The 20,168-nt window shown below is 36.7% G+C and overlaps 2 protein-coding genes across 3 annotated transcripts in view; one reads left to right on the top strand and one right to left on the bottom strand.

Moving 5' to 3' along the window:
- The window catches only part of LOC125058560 (1-phosphatidylinositol 4,5-bisphosphate phosphodiesterase epsilon-1-like), a 169,963-nt gene that overhangs the window by 121,103 nt on the left and 28,692 nt on the right, over positions 1 to 20,168 (top strand). For both annotated transcript variants that reach the window (XM_047662658.1, XM_047662657.1), the window contains exons 19-22: positions 2,208 to 2,306; positions 2,746 to 2,858; positions 4,172 to 4,296; positions 6,227 to 6,365. In XM_047662658.1, the coding sequence (XP_047518614.1) occupies positions 2,208 to 2,306; positions 2,746 to 2,858; positions 4,172 to 4,296; positions 6,227 to 6,365 (476 nt within the window). The remainder of the gene's footprint in view (positions 1 to 2,207; positions 2,307 to 2,745; positions 2,859 to 4,171; positions 4,297 to 6,226; positions 6,366 to 20,168) is intronic.
- On the bottom strand, positions 9,072 to 19,415 carry LOC125058562 (cleavage stimulation factor subunit 1). The gene is made up of 11 exons (XM_047662662.1): positions 19,242 to 19,415; positions 18,744 to 18,830; positions 17,669 to 17,772; positions 16,644 to 16,798; positions 16,305 to 16,396; positions 15,419 to 15,557; positions 12,579 to 12,739; positions 10,482 to 10,629; positions 9,912 to 10,005; positions 9,669 to 9,819; positions 9,072 to 9,181 (listed from the first exon to the last, which is right to left on the bottom strand). The coding sequence occupies exons 1-11, from the start codon at positions 19,322 to 19,324 to the stop codon at positions 9,091 to 9,093; spliced, it is 1,305 nt and encodes a 434-aa protein (XP_047518618.1). The 5' UTR covers positions 19,325 to 19,415; the 3' UTR covers positions 9,072 to 9,090.

Here is a 20,168-nt window from a genome sequence, read left to right as displayed (position 1 = left end):
GTTTCATGGATCTCCTCTCGCATCATCCACTTTCATTCACCATGCATGTTCGTCAGTTACGCGTACTTTTAACCACTACCTTCTCCTCTTGGATTGGTCCAGGTACGAACAGGCCTACCCTGACTTCACCATCTAACAGGTGACTCAAAAGTTAGACGGCTTCTTGGTGCCTGAACTTCAAAAGTTTCCTGGCCATAACCAAAGAACATGGTTCCAGAAGAACGGAGCAACGTCACAATATCCAATACGTCTCTGCCACTAGTTCGTGAAATTTTCTCTGGTAAATTGATCTCCAGGAGAGCATAAATTGGTCTTGAGAGATTTAACCCCTATGGATTATTTATGGGCTTAAATCTAAAGTCTACGCCAATAAGTCGACTTCTCTGGCGCAATTGAAAGAAAATATCCGTCACGAAATGGCAGCCATCACTGAATCTACCTGCCGAGCCGTCATAAGTAATTTTACTGTTCGATTAAATGAGTGCCGCGAACGAATATAATTAATAAACTCTTGTTTGATACACGACTTACTATTTTTTTAATCGATCAACTAAATATGAACTTTTGAGACATCCTGTATTTCCATTCTGCCACTTCAGCATTCTCTTTCGTATCCTCTTTTCACCCACGCTGCACACGTAACGCTATCATTTTCACGGCATTTATGCTACTTTCATTCTTTCTCTGCCACACCCAACATACTCTATTATCTCTTATCTTATGATTACCTCGGGATAAGGGACCTACACTCTTCTATGTACGGCTATTCGAGCCTTTAGATTCAAGATTTCTTGGCTTCAGATAATTTCTTCAAATGTATAAGGTGGTTGCTTGCAAACCTTAAAAAAAAGAACTTGACTTAAAAGAAGGGAGAGTTTCTAGCCAGTTATTCTTTACGCCATTGATTTTAGAAGTAATAGTGAATTATGAAGGTTCTTTCATTAACTGACGCTCATATGTTTCTAAATAATGTGCCCATGTTTGCACGTCTGGAACTTTTGGAAAAGACTTTTGAGGTTATTTCTCACAAATATACGAATCTTTTCCAAAGAATACCTTGAGCCTCGTATTTCATTCGCTTCAAGTCCTTCCGGCTCTCTTTGCATCATCTGCTGTACAGCGCCAGGTTTGCTTGGGACGGCCTTCTGCTTTCCTTGCGGGTTCCAGTTAAGCACCTGCTTGGGAAAATGGTTGGTATCTCTTCGGAGTGTATGACCTATCCATTTCCACTTGCGTCACTTGATCTGCTGGCTAATCGGGATTTTATAGACATGCAAATATATTAATAATCATAAATCATAATGTCATTCTAAGAGCAGCCTTGCGATTCTGTAACTCACTTTTCGAACTCTCACAGCGGTTTTCGCATCGGCGGTCGTGCTCAAATCAGTCGTGAAGTAGTCATTTTATGATTTGGCATTCTGAAAAGGTGGGAGATTGTAGTTTATTGTTTATTAGAATTCCAAATCGTAAAATGACTGCTTTACGACTGATTTGAGCGCGACCGCCGCTTTGATGATAATTGGCAAAACCTATGGTCCAAATACTCTCCTTTTAAAGACGCCTTGGCTTTAAAAATTGAATCACCTTTTACTTGAAAGCATTACACGGCAGTGATCTGTAACTTCTGGAAATATCATATAGTTTAGATTTAGGAGTAGGACTAGAGACTCTTGGGTTCAAGTGCACAGGCGCTAATAAAATAATTAAGTTGGCGTCTGGTAGTACCGGTGACCCCAGAGCTGGTGCTTTCCTTAACGAATAAGTAGCGCAATACGAGAAAATGTTGGGACCACACTTTTTAAATTACTTTTAGAAAATTAAGATAATTCTTATTTATTTATTTATTAACACTTCGTTGCATATACATTAATATAGTACAATTGACATAATTAAAGAAAAAAGAGAGCAACTGGCGGCCTTATCGCTTTCGAGCGATCTCTTCCAGGCAACCACTGTGAGAAAAAAGTATTAAATTACATAAGAAAGGCAAGAAGTGCAAAATACATGTATTACATTTAGTTGTTTAGAAAAAGAAACTTATCAGGAACAAAAAACAAACTAAACTAATAAAGAATACATGAAAAAAAAAAAAAAAAAAAAAAGTGCACATGAATCATTTTCAATTTCCTAAATTAAGATCAGTCTCACGACAGGTGGTAGGTAGGTAGGTATTATAAATACTGCATAGTGTTGTTTTTCCACAGGTCTTCTAACGAGAAACGGTTCGCTCGATTTGGAGCCGCCCAGCGATAAGGTGGGAAGGAAAAAAGCCTTTGACATTTTAGCTGCTGCGGCGCTACCAGGTAATACTTTTATCCACCATTCACCCATCAATTATGCCAGAATTGTAATTTGTCAATTGTAGTGTTGGCCTAGTGGCTTCAGCGTGCTACTCCCATCCCTGAGGTCGTTCGATTCCCGGACTTTTCATGTGCGTATTTAATATTCTATTCTATATACTGAAGGAAATCATCGTGAGGAAACCGGCTTTGGAGCCGAAAAGTCAACGGCGTGTGCACAGGAGGCTGATCGCCTACTTGCCTATTAGATTGACAAATGATCACGAATCACAGAAATCGAAGAAAAGAAAGAAACAGAAGAGAATTTAGGAGTCTGCCCCTTACTGCACTCCCTCCACCCCTAGCGACGTCCTTGGTCTTTAAGCAGCAGAACATTGCTGCATAGTTTCTGGTGAATACAATGATACAATACTTCTGTCAAATAACTGATTATTTTTTTCAGGTGCTAACCCAGATCTAAGCGGTAGAGTCCTATCTCTTCCTACCCTTGGAAAATTCTGTGAAACAAGACAATTGGAGCCCAAGAATGAACAGCAATTGAAAGATATTATACAGGTGAGACAGTAAACAGTCCCCGCGAAATTCGTTTCGCCTTAGATTTTACTTAGCCCACCTTTTAAGTACATACCAATTGCCAACATATGGAACATTTGCTACTCCAGAATAATAATTGGTTATTAGGTTCTTCCCTCAATAAAAACCTTCATCAGAGTTCAATGAATAAACTCGAATTGGTCCAGCCGTCTTCGAGTTATAATTAAGTTTATCTTCTTCTTCTTTTAGTGCCATCTCCTTTCGAATACCTCCACTGTAAACTTACTGAAAGATTTAGACATGAATAGCTCCTAGTATAAGATCCCGATGCTTACCGAGATGCTTATTTAATGAAACGTATTTTATATTTAATTTAATATGTCAATAAATATAATCCATATAGGTTGCCTAGCAAATTTCAGTCCAGAGTATGTTTAATTGATATTTAAAAAAAATATTTTTTTATAATTTGCATGTAGTAATTTTTTTTAATTTTTTTCAATCAATATTTTTAATCAGTGTAGTATTATATATGTATTACTATAACTTTCTTTTTTACTAAAGATGTATATATACTTTAGTGTCACTTAAAAAATATACACATAAATAATTAATTGATTAAAAACAACCTAAAGTTTGTATATTCTATGGGCTTCATACTTTCGATTGTTAGAATAATGGATTAATAGAATTTATCTAATAATCATACCGGTGAAATTTTTAAAAAAATATTTTTTTTTTTAATATTAATTAAAATACTCTGGACTGAAATTTGCTAGGCAACCCATATGGATTATATTTATTGACATATTAAATTAAATATAAAATACGTTTAATTAAATAAGCATCTCGGTGAAGGTTGTTGTATATCGGGATCTTAGACCATCCCCCTAAAGTGTATATATGTCACCGTAAAATTGTAAACACCGTTAGATTGTAATATATCTCGCGAGATTGTAAACTGTCGTAAGATTGTGAACCTCTACGAACTGCTTACAATTTAAGGTATTATTATTCGGTAGTTATATGAAATTTTTGGGAAGTAAAATTAATCTGTAATTGACCAAAGAAGTTTGAATGATAACTAAGTTAGTGTAGTACAAACTACCGAATAATAATACGTTAAATTGTAAGCAGTACGCTGAGGTTCACAATCTTTCGACGGTTTATAATCTCGCGAGATAGATTACAATCTAACGGTGTTTACAATTTTACGTTAACATATACACTATTAGTTGATCACCTTCAAAGCCCCTTTTCGAGCTTTGTTCCGAGTTTTTCTAGATTTGGAGTGATGGGACTACATGGTTTTTAATTTCTTGACATATTTTTAGAGACACGAGCCAGACCCCACATTGAGAGCTGATAATTGTCTTTCGTTCGAGGGGTTTGTGAGGTTTCTATCAGACAAGGACAATTACGCGTTTGTACCTGAACAGAGGAGAGCTGGGAATCTAGGGTGAGTAGTAAAACTTGTAACACTTATTTCAGGTACAGGCCAAATGGCGCTAGAATCATTTATATCTGGGCCTCAATTTTCTGTATGGCTCATGAAGTTACCCTTTAATTTATGAGCGAAAAGTCTCTTGCAGATACTTTTACATTCAAACACGTCTATTACTATTCCAATCTTCTTTTAAGTACAGTGTACACTCTTTATAACATCTTTCGTTAAAACGAAACAGTCTCTATAACGTGAATATTAGTTAAATTTGTTTGATTTAACACAAAACTTATACATTCATTCACTCTTTATAAGGCAACAGGCACTCTCTTTTACGAAGAAATATTTCATATTTAGACATCAACAAAATACTTAAGTGTAATTGTTCTTACAATCAGCTTATAAAGCTAACCTTTTGAGGTGCCTAAATTTCTAAGAAAAACACCTGAGGTCATAAACAGCCGTCCGACCTTTGTTATTGTTAATTGCATTAACAAGTGCAATTATTCTTACATTAGATTCTTAGATAGTTGCAGAAACATTCTTACTGTTATTGGCATAGCAAAACACGTCAGACAAAGTTAACAGAATATATATATGTGTTTAGAATCATTTACCTATTGATAGTAATAAAATTTGAAATTATTATAATTGGTTAAATTTGTTTCTTTCTCTTCTCTCCGTATAATAAATACTCTATATAACGAAAAAAATGCTCAGTCCCTTGAAATTCGTTATTAAGAGTTTACACTGTCTTCTTGTGCAAAGGCCTCCTGCAAATCCCGCCATTCCTCTCTGCTCTGTGCCACTCTCTGCCAGGTAAATGCTGTTTCTTTAACTTGGTATATACTTTCTAAGTTGTCCCCCTCTTTTTCGGAGGGGAAAAGCCTTCCAAATACCGCAATTTCTACACTATGCTAAAGTTCTCAAGCTGTTAAAAAATGTTGCCAGGCAGCTAGTCTCTATTAACACTTGCCAGTTTCCGAAATGGCTTATCACTATTCCAACCCATTGGTGCATTAAGCATCATCATCCCCGACATGGCTTAATGGATTCGGATGATTCAAACACGATAGCTAACATATTAAAAGCCGCCAGTGCGGCAAAGCAAAGTCAGATTTGGGTATAAAACCGCCTTTACTGAGAAAGAAGAGATCCCCTACTTGGATTACTTCAGTAAGCTTCCGACCTGCCCTTCAGGCAAGCCGAGGTCCGAGTCTCGCAGGAGACGCCCTTGCGCTAGTCGCGGGAACAGCCCAAAGCCAAACTACGCCAAAACAGCCCAAGCTCAAGAGGAACTGTTCACCATCCTTTCACCTGTTTCATGATTTGTCAATCTAATAGGCAAGTCGGTCAGCTGTGCCTGACACACGCCGTCGGGTTGGGTCTAAAGCCGGTTTCCTCACGATGTTTTCCTTCATCATTCGAGCTCCATAGTCCATTAGTTGAGCCAGCTACGACCTCAAAGTCAAAGTCAAATCATTTATTTCCATTAGACCATCTAAAATGGCACTTTTGAACGTCAAAAAAAAATACAAAGAAGATTCTAGTTGCCCCTTCCAAAAGGTAGTTTCGTGTGGAGAAGAATGGGCAAAAACTCCACACTTACTCTTTTAAAATAGGTTTACAATATTTTGTTACATTTGTTAAATAATATGTGAAGACAATGTACTCTTAGAATAAACTACTATACTAAAAAAGTTAGTATACATGTTCCTCACATATTTTCAAATATCGAAACCGTAGAATATTAACATTAAAGAGTAATAAAAATATTAAAAAAACACAACAAAACAGTGTGTAAGATACAAAAAAAAATAATTACATTTGTAGCATTATAAACTAAAAATAATAATAATAATATATATTCTCCTCAGGGATGAGAATTGCTGAAGTCACTGCCAATACTGCTGGGCAACTTCCTAAATTCGTATTTCCATTTCAGGAAATCCTCTGAAAATGAAGAAAAGCTAAGTCGAGAAATGTCGGGGCCATTGAGTCAGTATTACATCGCCAGTAGTCACAACACATATTTGACTGGGCATCAGCTGAAGGGAGAGTCATCAGTCGAGCTTTACAGTCAGGTGAGTGGGTTACTCACAGCTTACAGCAGGGTTACTCTGTAATAATGCGATAGCAGGTTCATTAAAACTAATTTCAGCAGGGTTACTCCATAAACACATTTTCAGTAGTGTTACTCTGAATACGCGATGGCAGGTTCATTAAAACTAATATCAGCAGGGTTACTCCATAAACACATTTTTAGTAGTGCTACTCTGTATTAACGCGATAGCAGGTGCATTGAAACTAATTTCAGCAGGGTTACTCCATAAACACATTTTCAGTAGTGCTACTCTGTATTAACGCGATAGCAGGTGCATTGAAACTAATTTCAGCAGGGTTACTCCATAAACACATTTTCAGTAGTGTTACTCTGATTTAACGCGATGACAGGATCATTAAAACTAATTTCAGCAGGGTTACTCCATAAACACATTTTCAGTAGTGTTACTCTGAATACGCGATAGTAGGTTCATAAAAACTAATTTCAGCAGGGTTACTCTATAAACACATTTTCAGTAGTGTACTCTTATTAAACGCGATGATAAGTTCTTTAAAAGTAATTTCATCAGGGTTACTCCATAAACACATTTTCAGTTGTGTTACTCTGAATACGCGATGGCAGGTTCATTAAATCTAATATCAGCAGGGTTACTCCATAAACACATTTTTAGTAGTGTACTCTTATTAAACGCGATGATAGGTTCTTTAAAAGTAATTTCAGCAGGGTTACTCCATAAACACATATTCAGTTGTGTTACTCTGAATACGCGATAGCAGGTGCATTGAAACTAATTTCAGCAGGGTGACTCCATAAACACATTTTCAGTAGTGTACTCTTATTAAACGCGATGATAGGTTCTTTAAAAGTAATTTCAACAGGGTTACTCCACATTTTCAGTAGTGTTACTCTTATTTAACGCGATAGCAGGTGCATTGAAACTAATTTCAGCAGGGTGACTCCGTAAACACATTTTCAGTAGTGTTACTCTGAATACGCGATGGCAGGTTCTTTAAAACTAATTTCAGCAGGGTTACTCCATAAACACATTTTCAGTAGTGTTACTCTGATTAAACGCGATGGCAGGTTCTTTGAAACTAATTTCAGCAAGGTTACTCCATAAACACATTTTCAGTAGTGTTACTCTTGTTAAACGCGATGGCAGGTTCATTAAAACTAATTTCAGCAGGGTTACTCCATAAACACATTTTCAGTAGTGTTACTCTGATTAAACGCGATGGCAGGTTCTTTGAAACTAATTTCAGCAAGGTTACTCCATAAACACATTTTCAGTAGTGTTACTCTTGTTAAACGCGATGGCAGGTTCATTAAAACTAATTTCAGCAGGGTTAGTCTATAAACACATTTTCAGTAGTGTTACTCTTGTTAAACGCGATGGCAGGTTCATTAAAACTAATTTCAGCAGGGTTAGTCTATAAACACATTTTCAGTAGTGTTACTCTTGTTAAACGCGATGGCAGGTTCATTAAAACTAATTTCAGCAGGGTTACTCCATAAACACATTTTCAGTAGTGTTACTCTGATTAAACGCGATGGCAGGTTCTTTGAAACTAATTTCAGCAAGGTTACTCCATAAACACATTTTCAGTAGTGTTACTCTTGTTAAACGCGATGGCAGGTTCATTAAAACTAATTTCAGCAGGGTTAGTCTATAAACACATTTTCAGTAGTGTTACTCTTGTTAAACGCGATGGCAGGTTCATTAAAACTAATTTCAGCAGGGTTACTCCATAAAAACATTTTTCAGTTGTGTTACTCTGATTTAACGCGATGATAAATTCTTTAAAATCAATTTCAGCAGGGGTCCATATAAATACCATTATAATAGTGTTATATAATAATTATTATCCTGAATTAAGTTCGGTGGCGGTTGTTGGAGGGATGTTAAAATAAATGAAACACTGAGTTAGAAGCTAAGTGTCAACTGACTTAAATCGTTTAAAACACGAGCTTAAAACTATCATAAGCTTAAGGGTAGTATTTTTGCAATATTAACAAAATACTAACATGACTTCTTGAAGGGTTTTTAAATTTAAGTAACTCTTTTGTTATCCATAAAGAATATAAGTAAGCAACCTATTAGACATTATCGGAAACGAGAATGTTATATTACAATTTATGTGCTCATATTGGCTTCCAGTGTGCGATGATTGCTATTTGGTTTGTGCTATTAGTATATGTATTATGTAACTTAACCGATATTAAGTAACATACCTAACTCCTGTTAAAAATTAATTTAACTAAGAATATCTTAAATATAAATCAGCGCCATCTATCGCAAACTTTCTGAATCAATGCAAACTTACGAAAAATGCTTAACTCCGATTCTCGAAGCAAGGCGTAGTTTTATTGAATTTCACAGTTTTTAATTATTATCTGAATTATTAGCCATTTTTCGTCACACAAGCAAATTATACAAATTAATTTGTGTGATGTTGAATTATATTAAATATAAATCCGTGCCATCTATCGTTAAATTTCTGAATCAATGCAAAATAACGGAATAGGCTCTTTGACTCTCGAAAGCGCGGCGTTGTTTTATTTTTCAGTCTAGCCATTACCGGAGCAGTGAAAATTAGTTATAGGTATTTAACGCGACCTAAATTAAATAATATAATAATAATCATAAAATACAATTTAAAATGTAATTCCTTTGAGTTAAATGCTTCAAGTGATAACATATGTAGGGGAAAAAATAAAAAATCCATCACAAAAAGTACATTTATTTAGTGCGTATTGCGTCTATACCAAAATCGAGCCCTGTAATCGTCGCTACAAGTCAGAAACGCTGGCGCCGTAGCAGAGTGTACGATATGTCTGGAAAAATAAAAATTATATTAGAAAATATAGTATAAGTATAAGTCCAAAAAGTAATTAGATTTGACTCGCGATTGCCACAAATTAAATATTAAATAACAATTAATTTCCATAAATTTAAATATAAATAATAATTAAACTAATTTATCAAAACTCATTAATTTGTTATTACCATAATAGTATTTTATTTTATGTCATAAGGTAAAATGAAATGTCATAAGTTAAAATAAAATGTCACACGTTAAAATAAAATCTCATACGTTAAAATAAAATGTCATAAGTTAAAACAAAATGTCATAAGTTGAAATAAAATGTTATAATTTAAAATAAAATGTCATAAGTTAAAACAAAACTCATAAGTTAAACTAAAATGTCATACGTTAAAACAAAATGTCATAAGTTGAAACAACATGTCATAAGCTAAAACAAAATGTCATAACTTACAATAAAATGTCATAACTTAACATAAAATGTCATAAGTCCTCACCTGACAGCACCGTTATGCCCCAATGACATGAGCTGACATCTACTCGCACTCCGGGAATGCCAAGTGCAGAGTGAAGTAGTGGCCTCATCCGGGAACAGCACATAATCTTCGGTGTGGTTAAAAATCGCCTGGGCCGGGTGCTCTTGCTTGCCTAGACATTTTTATAGACAACGGGGATATTAGGTCTAAAAAAATTCACTCATGGATTAACGAAAAGGTAGATTTAAAAAAAAAATTACATACCAGTGGTCCCAGCCCCGGTGTACTGGATGAGGCAGCGGCTGCTCGCCAGTTCCCATAACTTTATTGTTGAATCCATTCCAGATGTCAGTAGGTACTAAAATTAAGTATAATAAAATTATTTTAATCATTAATCAAAGAAATTACCAAAGCCTCATTTTGTATGTCACACAAATGTTTTGAGATTTGACATATGACAGATGACAAATATGTTTTGAGTATTGACATAAGTAAAATGACAAATATGTTTTGAGTATTTTCACAATATGTCAAATGTTTTGAGATTTAACATAAGTAAAATGATAAAAGATTCAGTATTGACAAATGTCAAAGTTTGTTCCATTAAACACAAATTTATTTAATTTACATAAATTTATATTAAAAGCTGTAAAATTGGTAATATTGTTTTGCTTTATTAATTTGAATATATTTTAGGGATATATAAGAAATTACGAAAAAAGCTTTATGTCAAACAAAAAAAAATTACGTAATTGAAAAATGGACCTATTTTTTTTAACACAAGACTTCGTCTGTTAGAACATTTTTAGTAAAAATCTGATAATAAATGTATACCTTGCTATTACGCGTAAACGCGACCGAACACACCTCCCCCTCGTGTGCGTTACGGAAGGTGTTAAAACACCTATTAGACACAGTATCCCATAACTTCACGCTACCATCCGCGCTACCGCTGGCGTAGTACTTGCCGTTGGGCGAAAATCTGTAATTTTTATTAAATAACGTAAGAAAAATAACATTAGAAAACTATCTTAGAAATGAAAACTTCTCATGGGAGGGTAACGTAACGAAGTAACGCGTTATGTAACGTAACGAAGTAACGCGTTACGGCGGCAGTCTGTCTTGCTTCTCTTTCTCTCATGCATACGGCAGCGGTAGGCAGGCTGCTCCTCTCTCACTCTAACCCGCTTCGACGCTTTCCCCAATCCCCTCTCTTTACTCAGTGTTTAGTCTGCGTAAAGCTACGGTTTCCTAGAAAAGCGGTACCGTTACGGTTGTTAAGAACGGCCGTCATTACGGTGGCCAAGCTGTGGTTTCCTAGAAAATAGTGCGACCGTATTTTTGAAGTGTTATTCCAATTCCACAAATTTTGCTTCATCTGAGCTTGTCTGTACTCTTTGGATTTGATATTGTACAAAGCTCATGATTTTTAACAACATCAATTAATTGTTCATCATTTTCGCTCGTCCAAGTCATGGTATTAATTAAATACGAAAAACGTTGAACTAATGTTTAGCACCGCTATGACGGCCGTCATGCAAATGACAGCACCGCTATTTGACGTTACGGTGACACTCAACGTTCTCTAGAAAACCTACTCCGATGTTATTTATAGATAACGTATGGGTGACGACACCCAACGTTACATTACGGCCGTCAGTTAACGGCACCGCTTTTCTAGGAAACCGTAGCTTTAGATATTTTCTGTTGACAGTGGGCATATAACCTCAAACTATCACCGTTTTTGAAAGTGATTGATAGATGATGATTAGAAGATAATATTCGGAACATTGCAGAATTAAATAGATCAACTTAGATTAGTTTGTCTCTTCTGTTGGGCGTCTGAGACGTTTTTAAAGTGAAACTTCTTTAGGCGCATGAGGGTAAAAAATTTATGGATACGTCACGAATATGTGCAGCGTTTTTGTCGAAGAAAAGGGCGTTTGATACCGATTGAGAGAGAGTGAGAAAGGGCGAACGTAACATGAAACTAATAGCCATGGAACGAGAGTAGGGAGCTAGCAAGTGAGAAAGATCGAGAGAGATATATAGCGAAAGTCGCATCACGCACAGTGCCATGGAGCATGAGGTGGGAGAGAGCTTTAGTGAGAAATATTAAGAGAGTGAGTGAGAAAGGGCGAACGTAGTATGAAGCAAATATCCATGGAGCGAGAGGTGGGAGAGAGCTATAGTGAGAAAGATTGAGAGAGAGAGTAAGGGAGATCGAGAAAATACACGCTATTGGTTGATGTATTCGTTTAGTAGTTACATATACTTAAGATGGCAATTCTGTCGCATAACGTCTTGTGCAGTAAACGCAGATTTTTTATTTATTTATTTATATTATCATTAGCACGTATACAGTGTGTAAACAGTGTGAATATAAATATACAAATACATGGAGTGATCATAAACTGGTACATGATCATCTATTGGGGCTTTTACCTTAGTAATAATTAATTTTCAAGTTTCACTTCTGACATGTGTACTTTTTTTTTTTTAAATAGCTCTGGCACGGTTTGTACATTAGCCAGCGTCAAGTATAAGATTTTTTGAAGTTATACTTCTTTAGGCGCGTTATGAAAAATTGATGAGATTGAAATTTTACGATGCGCGCGCACCGTGACACAAAATTAACAGAATGGAGTTGCCCACGGAAGACAATAAGAAGTCATTTAATAACAACATTCGAATAATAATAGAATTTATGTTACACTTAATGTAAGAGAATAATAATAAATATTTATTTATTTAATTTTTCAAAAGTAAACTGAACTTTATTAACTATAATGACTCCTTTTCCAGTCTTTGATTATTTAATTGTAATTAATTATTTGCATGCAATCAAAAACTATTTTTAATAATGCCAAAGAAGTATAACTTCTTACGCGCGTACAAAAGTACAGGCACCCTTTTTTTTTAATTACTTACTGAATAGAATTCACTTGTTTCTTGTGGTGATGGGAGTTGATTGGACAAACAAAGCATTGGCTTGTGGTGACGTCATACAGTCGTATCACGGGGTGAGTGGTTGCAGCTATGATATGATCACCCAACGGATGAAAGGCTACACTCAGGACGGGTTCAGCGTCCTGAAAAAAATTATGAAAGTATGTGAGAAAATGGTGAATGCGTCAAATTGTATGAGAGATATTTCTTCTGACAGCTGTCAAATGATATAGTAATGATGTTCTGTGCAACATAGAATTCTATGATTATAATGAATGTGTCATTGTGTTTGAGAGATAAAAATCCTATATGTACATTGAAATAAGTATTTATGGTTGGCTGTCTACTGTCTAAGACATTTCGTTTCACACCTGTCATGAGATATATAGTAATGGTGTTCTGTGCAACATAGATTCTAAAATTCTACTCAATGCGTCATCATTGTGTTTGGGAGATAAAAATAAATATACATTGAAATAAGGATTTGTTATTGACTGTCAGCTGTCAGAAATGTCTTCTGACACCTGTCAAGAGTGATATAGTAATGATAATCTGTACATCATCGATTCCACGATTATACTACATGCAGCATACTACGAGCCTTCTGGTCTCTTGCCAAAGCTGTCCAAGGGAATTTCTGTCAGCCCTCAATTCCACCACTGCATAGGGAGGATGACTCACTGGCCCATACCGCGAAAGAGAAGGCCGATCTTCTAGGCTGTCTCTTTGCGTCGAACTCCACTTTGGATGATCAAGGGAAGGAACCACCGACATTATTGCGGTGTTATACTACGATGCCCGAAGTTATATTCCGGCAACGTGCTATCCGTAAAGCTTTGTCTTCCTTGGACATCCATAAGTCGAGCGGGCCCGATGGCATCCCTCCAATTGTGCTGCGTACTTGTGCTCCTGAGTTGGCTCCGGTCCTAACGCGCCTTTTCCGGTACCTTTACACGCTCGGCACTGTTCCGAAGTGCTGGAAGATCGCTTCGATACATCCGATCCCTAAAAAAGGCGATCGCTCTGATCCGTCCAACTATCGCCCAATAGCTATAACCTCCTTGTTCTCCAAAATAATGGAAACCATTATTAACAGCCAGCTCCTGAGGTATCTAGAGGGCCACCAGCTGATTAGCGATTCTCAGTACGGCTTTCGTCGTGGTCGCTCAGCTGGTGACCTCCTTGTATACCTTACACATAGGTGGGCAGAGGCAATTGAGTCCAAGGGGGAGGCGCTGGCGGTAAGTTTGGACATAGCGAAAGCCTTCGATCGGGTGTGGCACAGAGCACTGCTCTCGAAGCTTCCAGCCTATGGGCTCCCTGAGAAATTATGCACCTGGATTTCCAGCTTTCTCGCTGATCGGAGCATCAAAGTCGTCATCGACGGAGCATGCTCCGACCTGAAACCTGTGAATGCTGGTGTCCCACAAGGCTGTGTTCTATCCCCGACCTTGTTTCTTCTGCATATCAATGATATGTTGCAGCTTAGCAACATTCATTGCTATGCGGACGACAGCACTGGGGATACTTTTTACACTGGCCGGGCAGGTATTTCTCGGGCTGTTGTCGATGAGTACCGGAACAAACTTGTGTCTGAAGTCGAAACTCTTCTACGTGGAGTCTCGGACTGGGGTAGACTAAATCTAGTCCAATTTAACCCCAAGAAGACACAAGTATGCGCGTTTTCCGCTAAAAAAACTCCCTTTGTCGCTACTCCCCTCTTTGAAGACACTCTCCTTAAAGCCTCAGCTAGCATCGGGATACTGGGCGTTGACATATCGAATAACGTTCAGTTTCGCGGTCATCTGGAAGGAAAGGCTAAATTAGCCTCCAAAAAGCTTGGTGTGCTCAGCAAGGCGAGACGGTACTTCACTCCGGGCCACCGCTTGCAACTATATAAAGCGCAAATTCGGCCCCATATGGAGTACTGCTCTCACCTCTGGGCGGGAGCTCCCCAGTACCAGCTCCTTCCACTTGACCGTATTCAACGAAGAGCGGTTCGAATCGTCGACGACCAGTCACTTTCCGTGCGGCTTGATCCCTTGGCGCTGCGTAGAGATGTGGGATCTCTCTGCATCTTCTACCGCATTTACCATGGAGAGTGTTCAGAGGAATTGTTCGGTCTAATACCTGCAGCTGAGTTTCATCATCGGACGTCAAGGCAAAATACAAAATACCATCCGTATCACCTCGACGTCCGTCGTTCCACAACAGAGCGTTTTCTAAGGCAGTTTTTGCCGCGCACCACCACTATGTGGAACCAGCTGCCCACAGAAGTATTTCCGAACCTTTTCCTTCAAGAAAAGAGCGTACCAATTCTTGAAAGGCCGGCAACGCACTTGCGAGCCTTCTGGCATTGTGAGTGTCCATGGACGGCGGTATCACTTAACATCAGGTGAGCCTCCTGCCCGTTTGCCTCCTATTACATAAAAAAAAAAAAAAAAAACATGCGACTAATTGTGTTTAAGAGATAAAAATGCTATATGTACATTGAAATAAAGATGCATAATCGACTGTCAACTGTCAGAAATATTTCTACTGACACCTGTCAAGAGTTATATAGCAATGGTGTTCTGTATAGATTCTAAAATTCTACTCAATGCTTCATTTGTGTTTGGGAGACAAAATACTATATGTACATTGAAATAAAGATTTATAATTGACTGTCAACTGTCAGAGATATTTCTTCTGACACCTGTCAAGAGTTATATAGTAATGATGTTCTGTGCAACACAGAATATTATTGCAGTCAAATTCGAAGTTCGAATCACAGCTGACCACATATTTGCTCATGATAGCTTTTGCTCTATAATTTTACTCACCGTTATAGACTTGTAAGCTTTTTTCGCTGAAGCTTTTGTGATATCAAAAAGCTTGATGCAGCAGTCTCTAGACGCCGACACCAGGATCTGTTCCCGGGGGTGAAAGTCTAGCGCTGTTATTTCGTCTGTGTGGTCATATCTAAAAATATTGTATACAATAATTAGGACAAGAGCGTACCAATTTTTAAAAGGCCGGCAACACACTCGTGAGCCCACTGACACTTAGTGTCTATGGGCGGTAGCTATTTCCGAACCAATTCGACTTAAGGCCCTTCCAAGAGCGTACCAATTTTTAAAAGGCCGGCAACACGCTCGTAAGCCCACTGGCATTTAGTGTCCATTGGCGGTGGTATCATTTAACACATACTGCTGACAATATAGTCTTAATTGATCATAGGATTTTAAAAGTTCGGCCACGCACTCGCGAGCCTTCTGGCATTGAGTGTCCATAGGTATCATTTAACACATTCTCCTGACAATATAGTCTTAATTCATCATAGGATTTTAAAAGGCCAGCCACGCACTCGCGAGACCACTGGCATTGATTGTCTTTTAGCGGCACTATAATTTAACACATCCTCCTGACAATATAGCTTCGATTGATCATAGGATTTTTAAAAGGCCGGCAACGCACACGCGTGCCCTGTGGCATTTAGTGTTCATTGGCAGCGCTATCATTTAACACATTCTCCTGATAATATAGCTTTGATTGATCATAGCATTTTAAAAGGCTGGCAACACACACGCGAGCTCTCCGGTATTGCGTGCTCAATGGGTATCATTTACCACATTCTCCTGACAATATACATTTAAAGAAATATAATTTATTTAATAAAAATTAATCAAATTTTTTTTAAAAATTTCCATCCACTTAAAAAAAACTCACAAAGTACGTATCACCGGATGTCCCTGTTGTTCTCTTCCAGCTTCCACCTCCTCCGGAGCAGACTTTGCCAACATTCTCTCAACATCTAAAATCTAATTCAATCACAATTTATAACACTCGGAGACCAAACAGACCTTAAATACCAATTTCAAACACACAAATTCATCAAAAACAGCGCAGCCCTTTTGGAGTTTAATGACCCAGAAGATTTATATATAAAATATTTATTGACACAAATAGACAGTAAATTGGTGTACAGCCGGGGATCGAACCCACGGCCTCAGGGGTGAGTCTCACTGAAGCCACTAGGCCAACACTGCCCTGATATTAATAAGTTACCTTAATACTAGCATCCACACTGCCCGTAGCAACCAACTGTCCGCAGGAGCTAAACGCGCCCGCACGACACGCCATCTTGTGTGACGTCACGTACGCCGTCTCGTACGTAGCCGGCTCGGGAGCCAATGAGGACGCGTCCATTTCGAATTCCAAATCTGAAATTGATACATAATTATTGAGAGCAGTGTTGGACTAGTGGTTTCAGCGTGAGACTCTCATCCCTGAGGTCGAAGAACCCCGGCTGAACACCAATGGACTTTCTTTCTATGTATTTTATTCGCTGAAACATTGTGAGGAGACCGGCTTTAGACCCAAAAGTCAATGGAGTGGATCAAGTACAGGAGGCTGATCACCTACTGGCCTATTCGATTGATTAATTATCATAAAACACAAACAGAAATCTGAGGCCCAGTCCTAAAAAGGTTGTAGCACCATATGACTATATAATTCGTGATAGTTAATATATTTTTTAGAAACATTACATGTACAATGTATAGATGTATGTATATTTTACTTTTCTTACAAATCTATATATATAAAAATGAAACCCGTTTTCCATTGTCACGACATAACATGAAAACGGCTTGACCGATTTGTTTGATTTTTTTATATAATATTCCTTGAAGTATGAGGATGGTTCTTATGGAGAAAAATTAAAAAAATTTGAGTGAAAAAGTCTAAAAACAACACTTTTCTACATTCCCATACAAAATATTTGTAATAATACTTAAAAGTCAATTTGAACTTTAATACCATATCATAAAGTTCAAGTGGAGGGGTTCCGGGAATGTAAATTTCTATTTTTTGACATAATGTATTTGTTGTCTTATCAACTTTCTTTTTTTTATCTTACTGGCTAGACCGGTGTCGCGAATAGCAGGATAAGTATTTAAAAAAATAAAGAATCGACTTTTAGGCGGTACGATGTTCGCCAGGTCAGCTAGTTAAAAATAAAAATGCACTAATAAAGATCCCATTTGTGTTCAGTTACCGAATATTGTTCTAGAATCTATAGAATTGCTTACCAAAACCGGTAGTCCCCATTAAATGTTCAGCTACATTTGCAGCTGCTAATCTGTCTTTTCTGTCAGGTTCATGTTGAAGTCCAACCATCATAAGGTTAAGAAGCCTGAAAAATTGTTTAAATAACAAAAAATCATGAATTGTATGACTCGGTTTTAGCTACATATTTGTATACTGAAGAATGAAGATTCTATAGTAATTGGTGTTCAGCTAGGGATTGAATCCAGAAAAATGAATTAGTCACCCTAACTAACATCAGGTAAAAAATAATTCGTTCAATTTAAGTTTTGTTTAACCAGTCGCCTTGTAGGAGTAGAAGGCTGGTGATAATGATTATTAACTCAGAAATAACAATTATATAAAATGAATAATTTTCTACAAAAATGTGATTAAAATTGTGTTTATTAATAGTCGGAAATAAGCACTATGAACCCAAAATAAATTTTTCACAGATTCAGCTTTTAACTTATAAACTTAGAATCTATTTGATGAATTTCTAAACATTTTCACCTTAGCAAGCTACTTTACGAGTGTGCATTATAATAATTAAGAGATTATAATCAGACAACTTAATATAGTCCAATTAATATGTTTTATTTAGCATGAAACTATAGATGGTAATGCTGGCATTGTGTCTGAATATTATAAGTTAACATTACTTATTTAATTTCATTGAGTTATGGGCACTTGATAATATTTTACTATTAGGAAGTACACACAACAGACCAAATGGATATCTAAGTGTAGAAACTGAGTCCACACTACATACAAACATACTATTAGGCACTTTATCTAATTCTCTGAATCAAGCTTCATATTATAAGTATGAGTTTGTGTAAGTACAGTACTCCCAAATTAATAATGCGCATACAGATCTTTGCCAGTGGTCGTATTCCGGATCATTGAATAGTAAGGGCCCTAAACAATGCATTTGCATTTTGCACCTTGTTCAAAAGAGATAGAAGTCAATATCATGTGTACACAATCGAAAACAATTCAGGCGGTCATAGCGGTCTGGCGAAGATCTGTAAGTAAATTATTAATTGAGGAATACTGTACAGTACAAGGTTTTCTTACCTGTCACTTGGGGGACAGGGTGGGTCAGCATGCACAGCAGCTGCCAATGTGGCTGCAATGGGCTGGAATCCATCATAGTACAGTTGACTGAAATGTATTATGGGTATTATATGTATGCTTTCTACTTACTAAATAAATTACTAGCAGAATATTATATTGAATCACTTCATTTTATAGATAAAAGCTATGTACAGATATGCTGTGTATTAGTTCAGTTACAATCACATATCGGTTAATTACATTAATTTAAATCTATAAACTTTATTAACATTTCGTAGTTTGTGTACGTTGTTTACACGTTATGTGTATTGTTTGTTTGTACAAGCAGGTATATAATACAGCGACGTTATGCTTATTACAAAATTCCAAATGAACAACAACTGATTAATAACATATCTAATAATTGTACTACCTCAATGAAGAGAAAAACTCTTATTTTAATAATTTAAAACAATAAGTATTGACTTGTACATTGAAAAGCCTGCTATCAAACTTTACCTTATAATCATACGATACATTAACTCTCGGTTCTTAACAACATTTCTCGTATCAATTTCACCGGAATCTTCCATCATTTTCATGACAAAATTATCTTAATTTATTAACAGCCAAAAATTAAAATCCCGGCTCCTAACCACAAAAGCAAAACATTAAAGTTTACAGTTTACACAGTAAATGACAATTGACAGCAGAGTGACAGACTTCTTCCTTCACTGACGCTTGACTTTTAGTAACTGTCAAAGTCTATAACGAGTAATCGAATTAATATCAAATTTATCCGATACCAACGGTTCGAGGGCACAAAGTGTACTAAAAACATACAGTCCAAATCAATACTTATGGACATGCGCAAAAGCTTAAACATTTTAAATGAGTATTGTTTAATCGAGTATGTGCACAAATGCGGATTACATTAACATTCACAGATTATAACCATTAAACTGCCTACTCAAACGGAACATTGCGTACATAATTAATCCAATTAAGCAATAATTTAATGGCTTTAACATAATAGTTTGCTCTAACAAGGATATATAACTAATGTGAACGTCACTACTAACTAATTAATTAATAAACACGTTATTAATTTGTACGAATTATTTAACTGTCATAAGTATATTTTGTTAGTTTCTTCCGTTGCAATATTTTTATTTTTTTCTGACACATTATACCCACAGTGTAGTAAAAATTATGAATATAATTTCATTATTATTCATAAACATTATCACTCAATGATAAATTTACAAACAAACGTTAACGAACAGAAACGCCCACCATCCCAATGCTAGCTGATGCGTTAAGAAGAGTATTTTCGAAGAGAGGAGTAGCGGCAAAGGGTGTTTATTTAGCGGAAAACACGCAAACTTGTGTCTTCTTGGGGTTAACCCCTACCAGTCTGGGGTTTGAACCAGTCTACCCCAGTCC

Source organism: Pieris napi, chromosome 18, assembly GCF_905475465.1.
Source record: "Pieris napi chromosome 18, ilPieNapi1.2, whole genome shotgun sequence".
NCBI classification, from domain to species: Eukaryota; Metazoa; Arthropoda; class Insecta; order Lepidoptera; family Pieridae; genus Pieris; species Pieris napi.
Note: the sequence above shows the minus strand (reverse complement) of the source record. Positions and strands in the feature narration are given on the sequence as shown.

What these genes read in the sequence shown, in the direction of transcription:
- LOC125058562 (XM_047662662.1), bottom strand. Translation starts at nt 19,324, where the DNA reads ATGAAAATGATGGAAGATTCCGGTGAAATTGATACGAGAAATGTTGTT. An exon ending in GTGTGGATGCTAGTATTAAG is followed by an intron (nt 16,397 to 16,643) that starts GTAACTTATTAA and finishes TGATTGAATTAG; the next exon opens with ATTTTAGATGTTGAGAGAAT. An exon ending in AAACAAGTGAATTCTATTCA is followed by an intron (nt 10,630 to 12,578) that starts GTAAGTAATTAA and finishes TAAAAATTACAG; the next exon opens with ATTTTCGCCCAACGGCAAGT.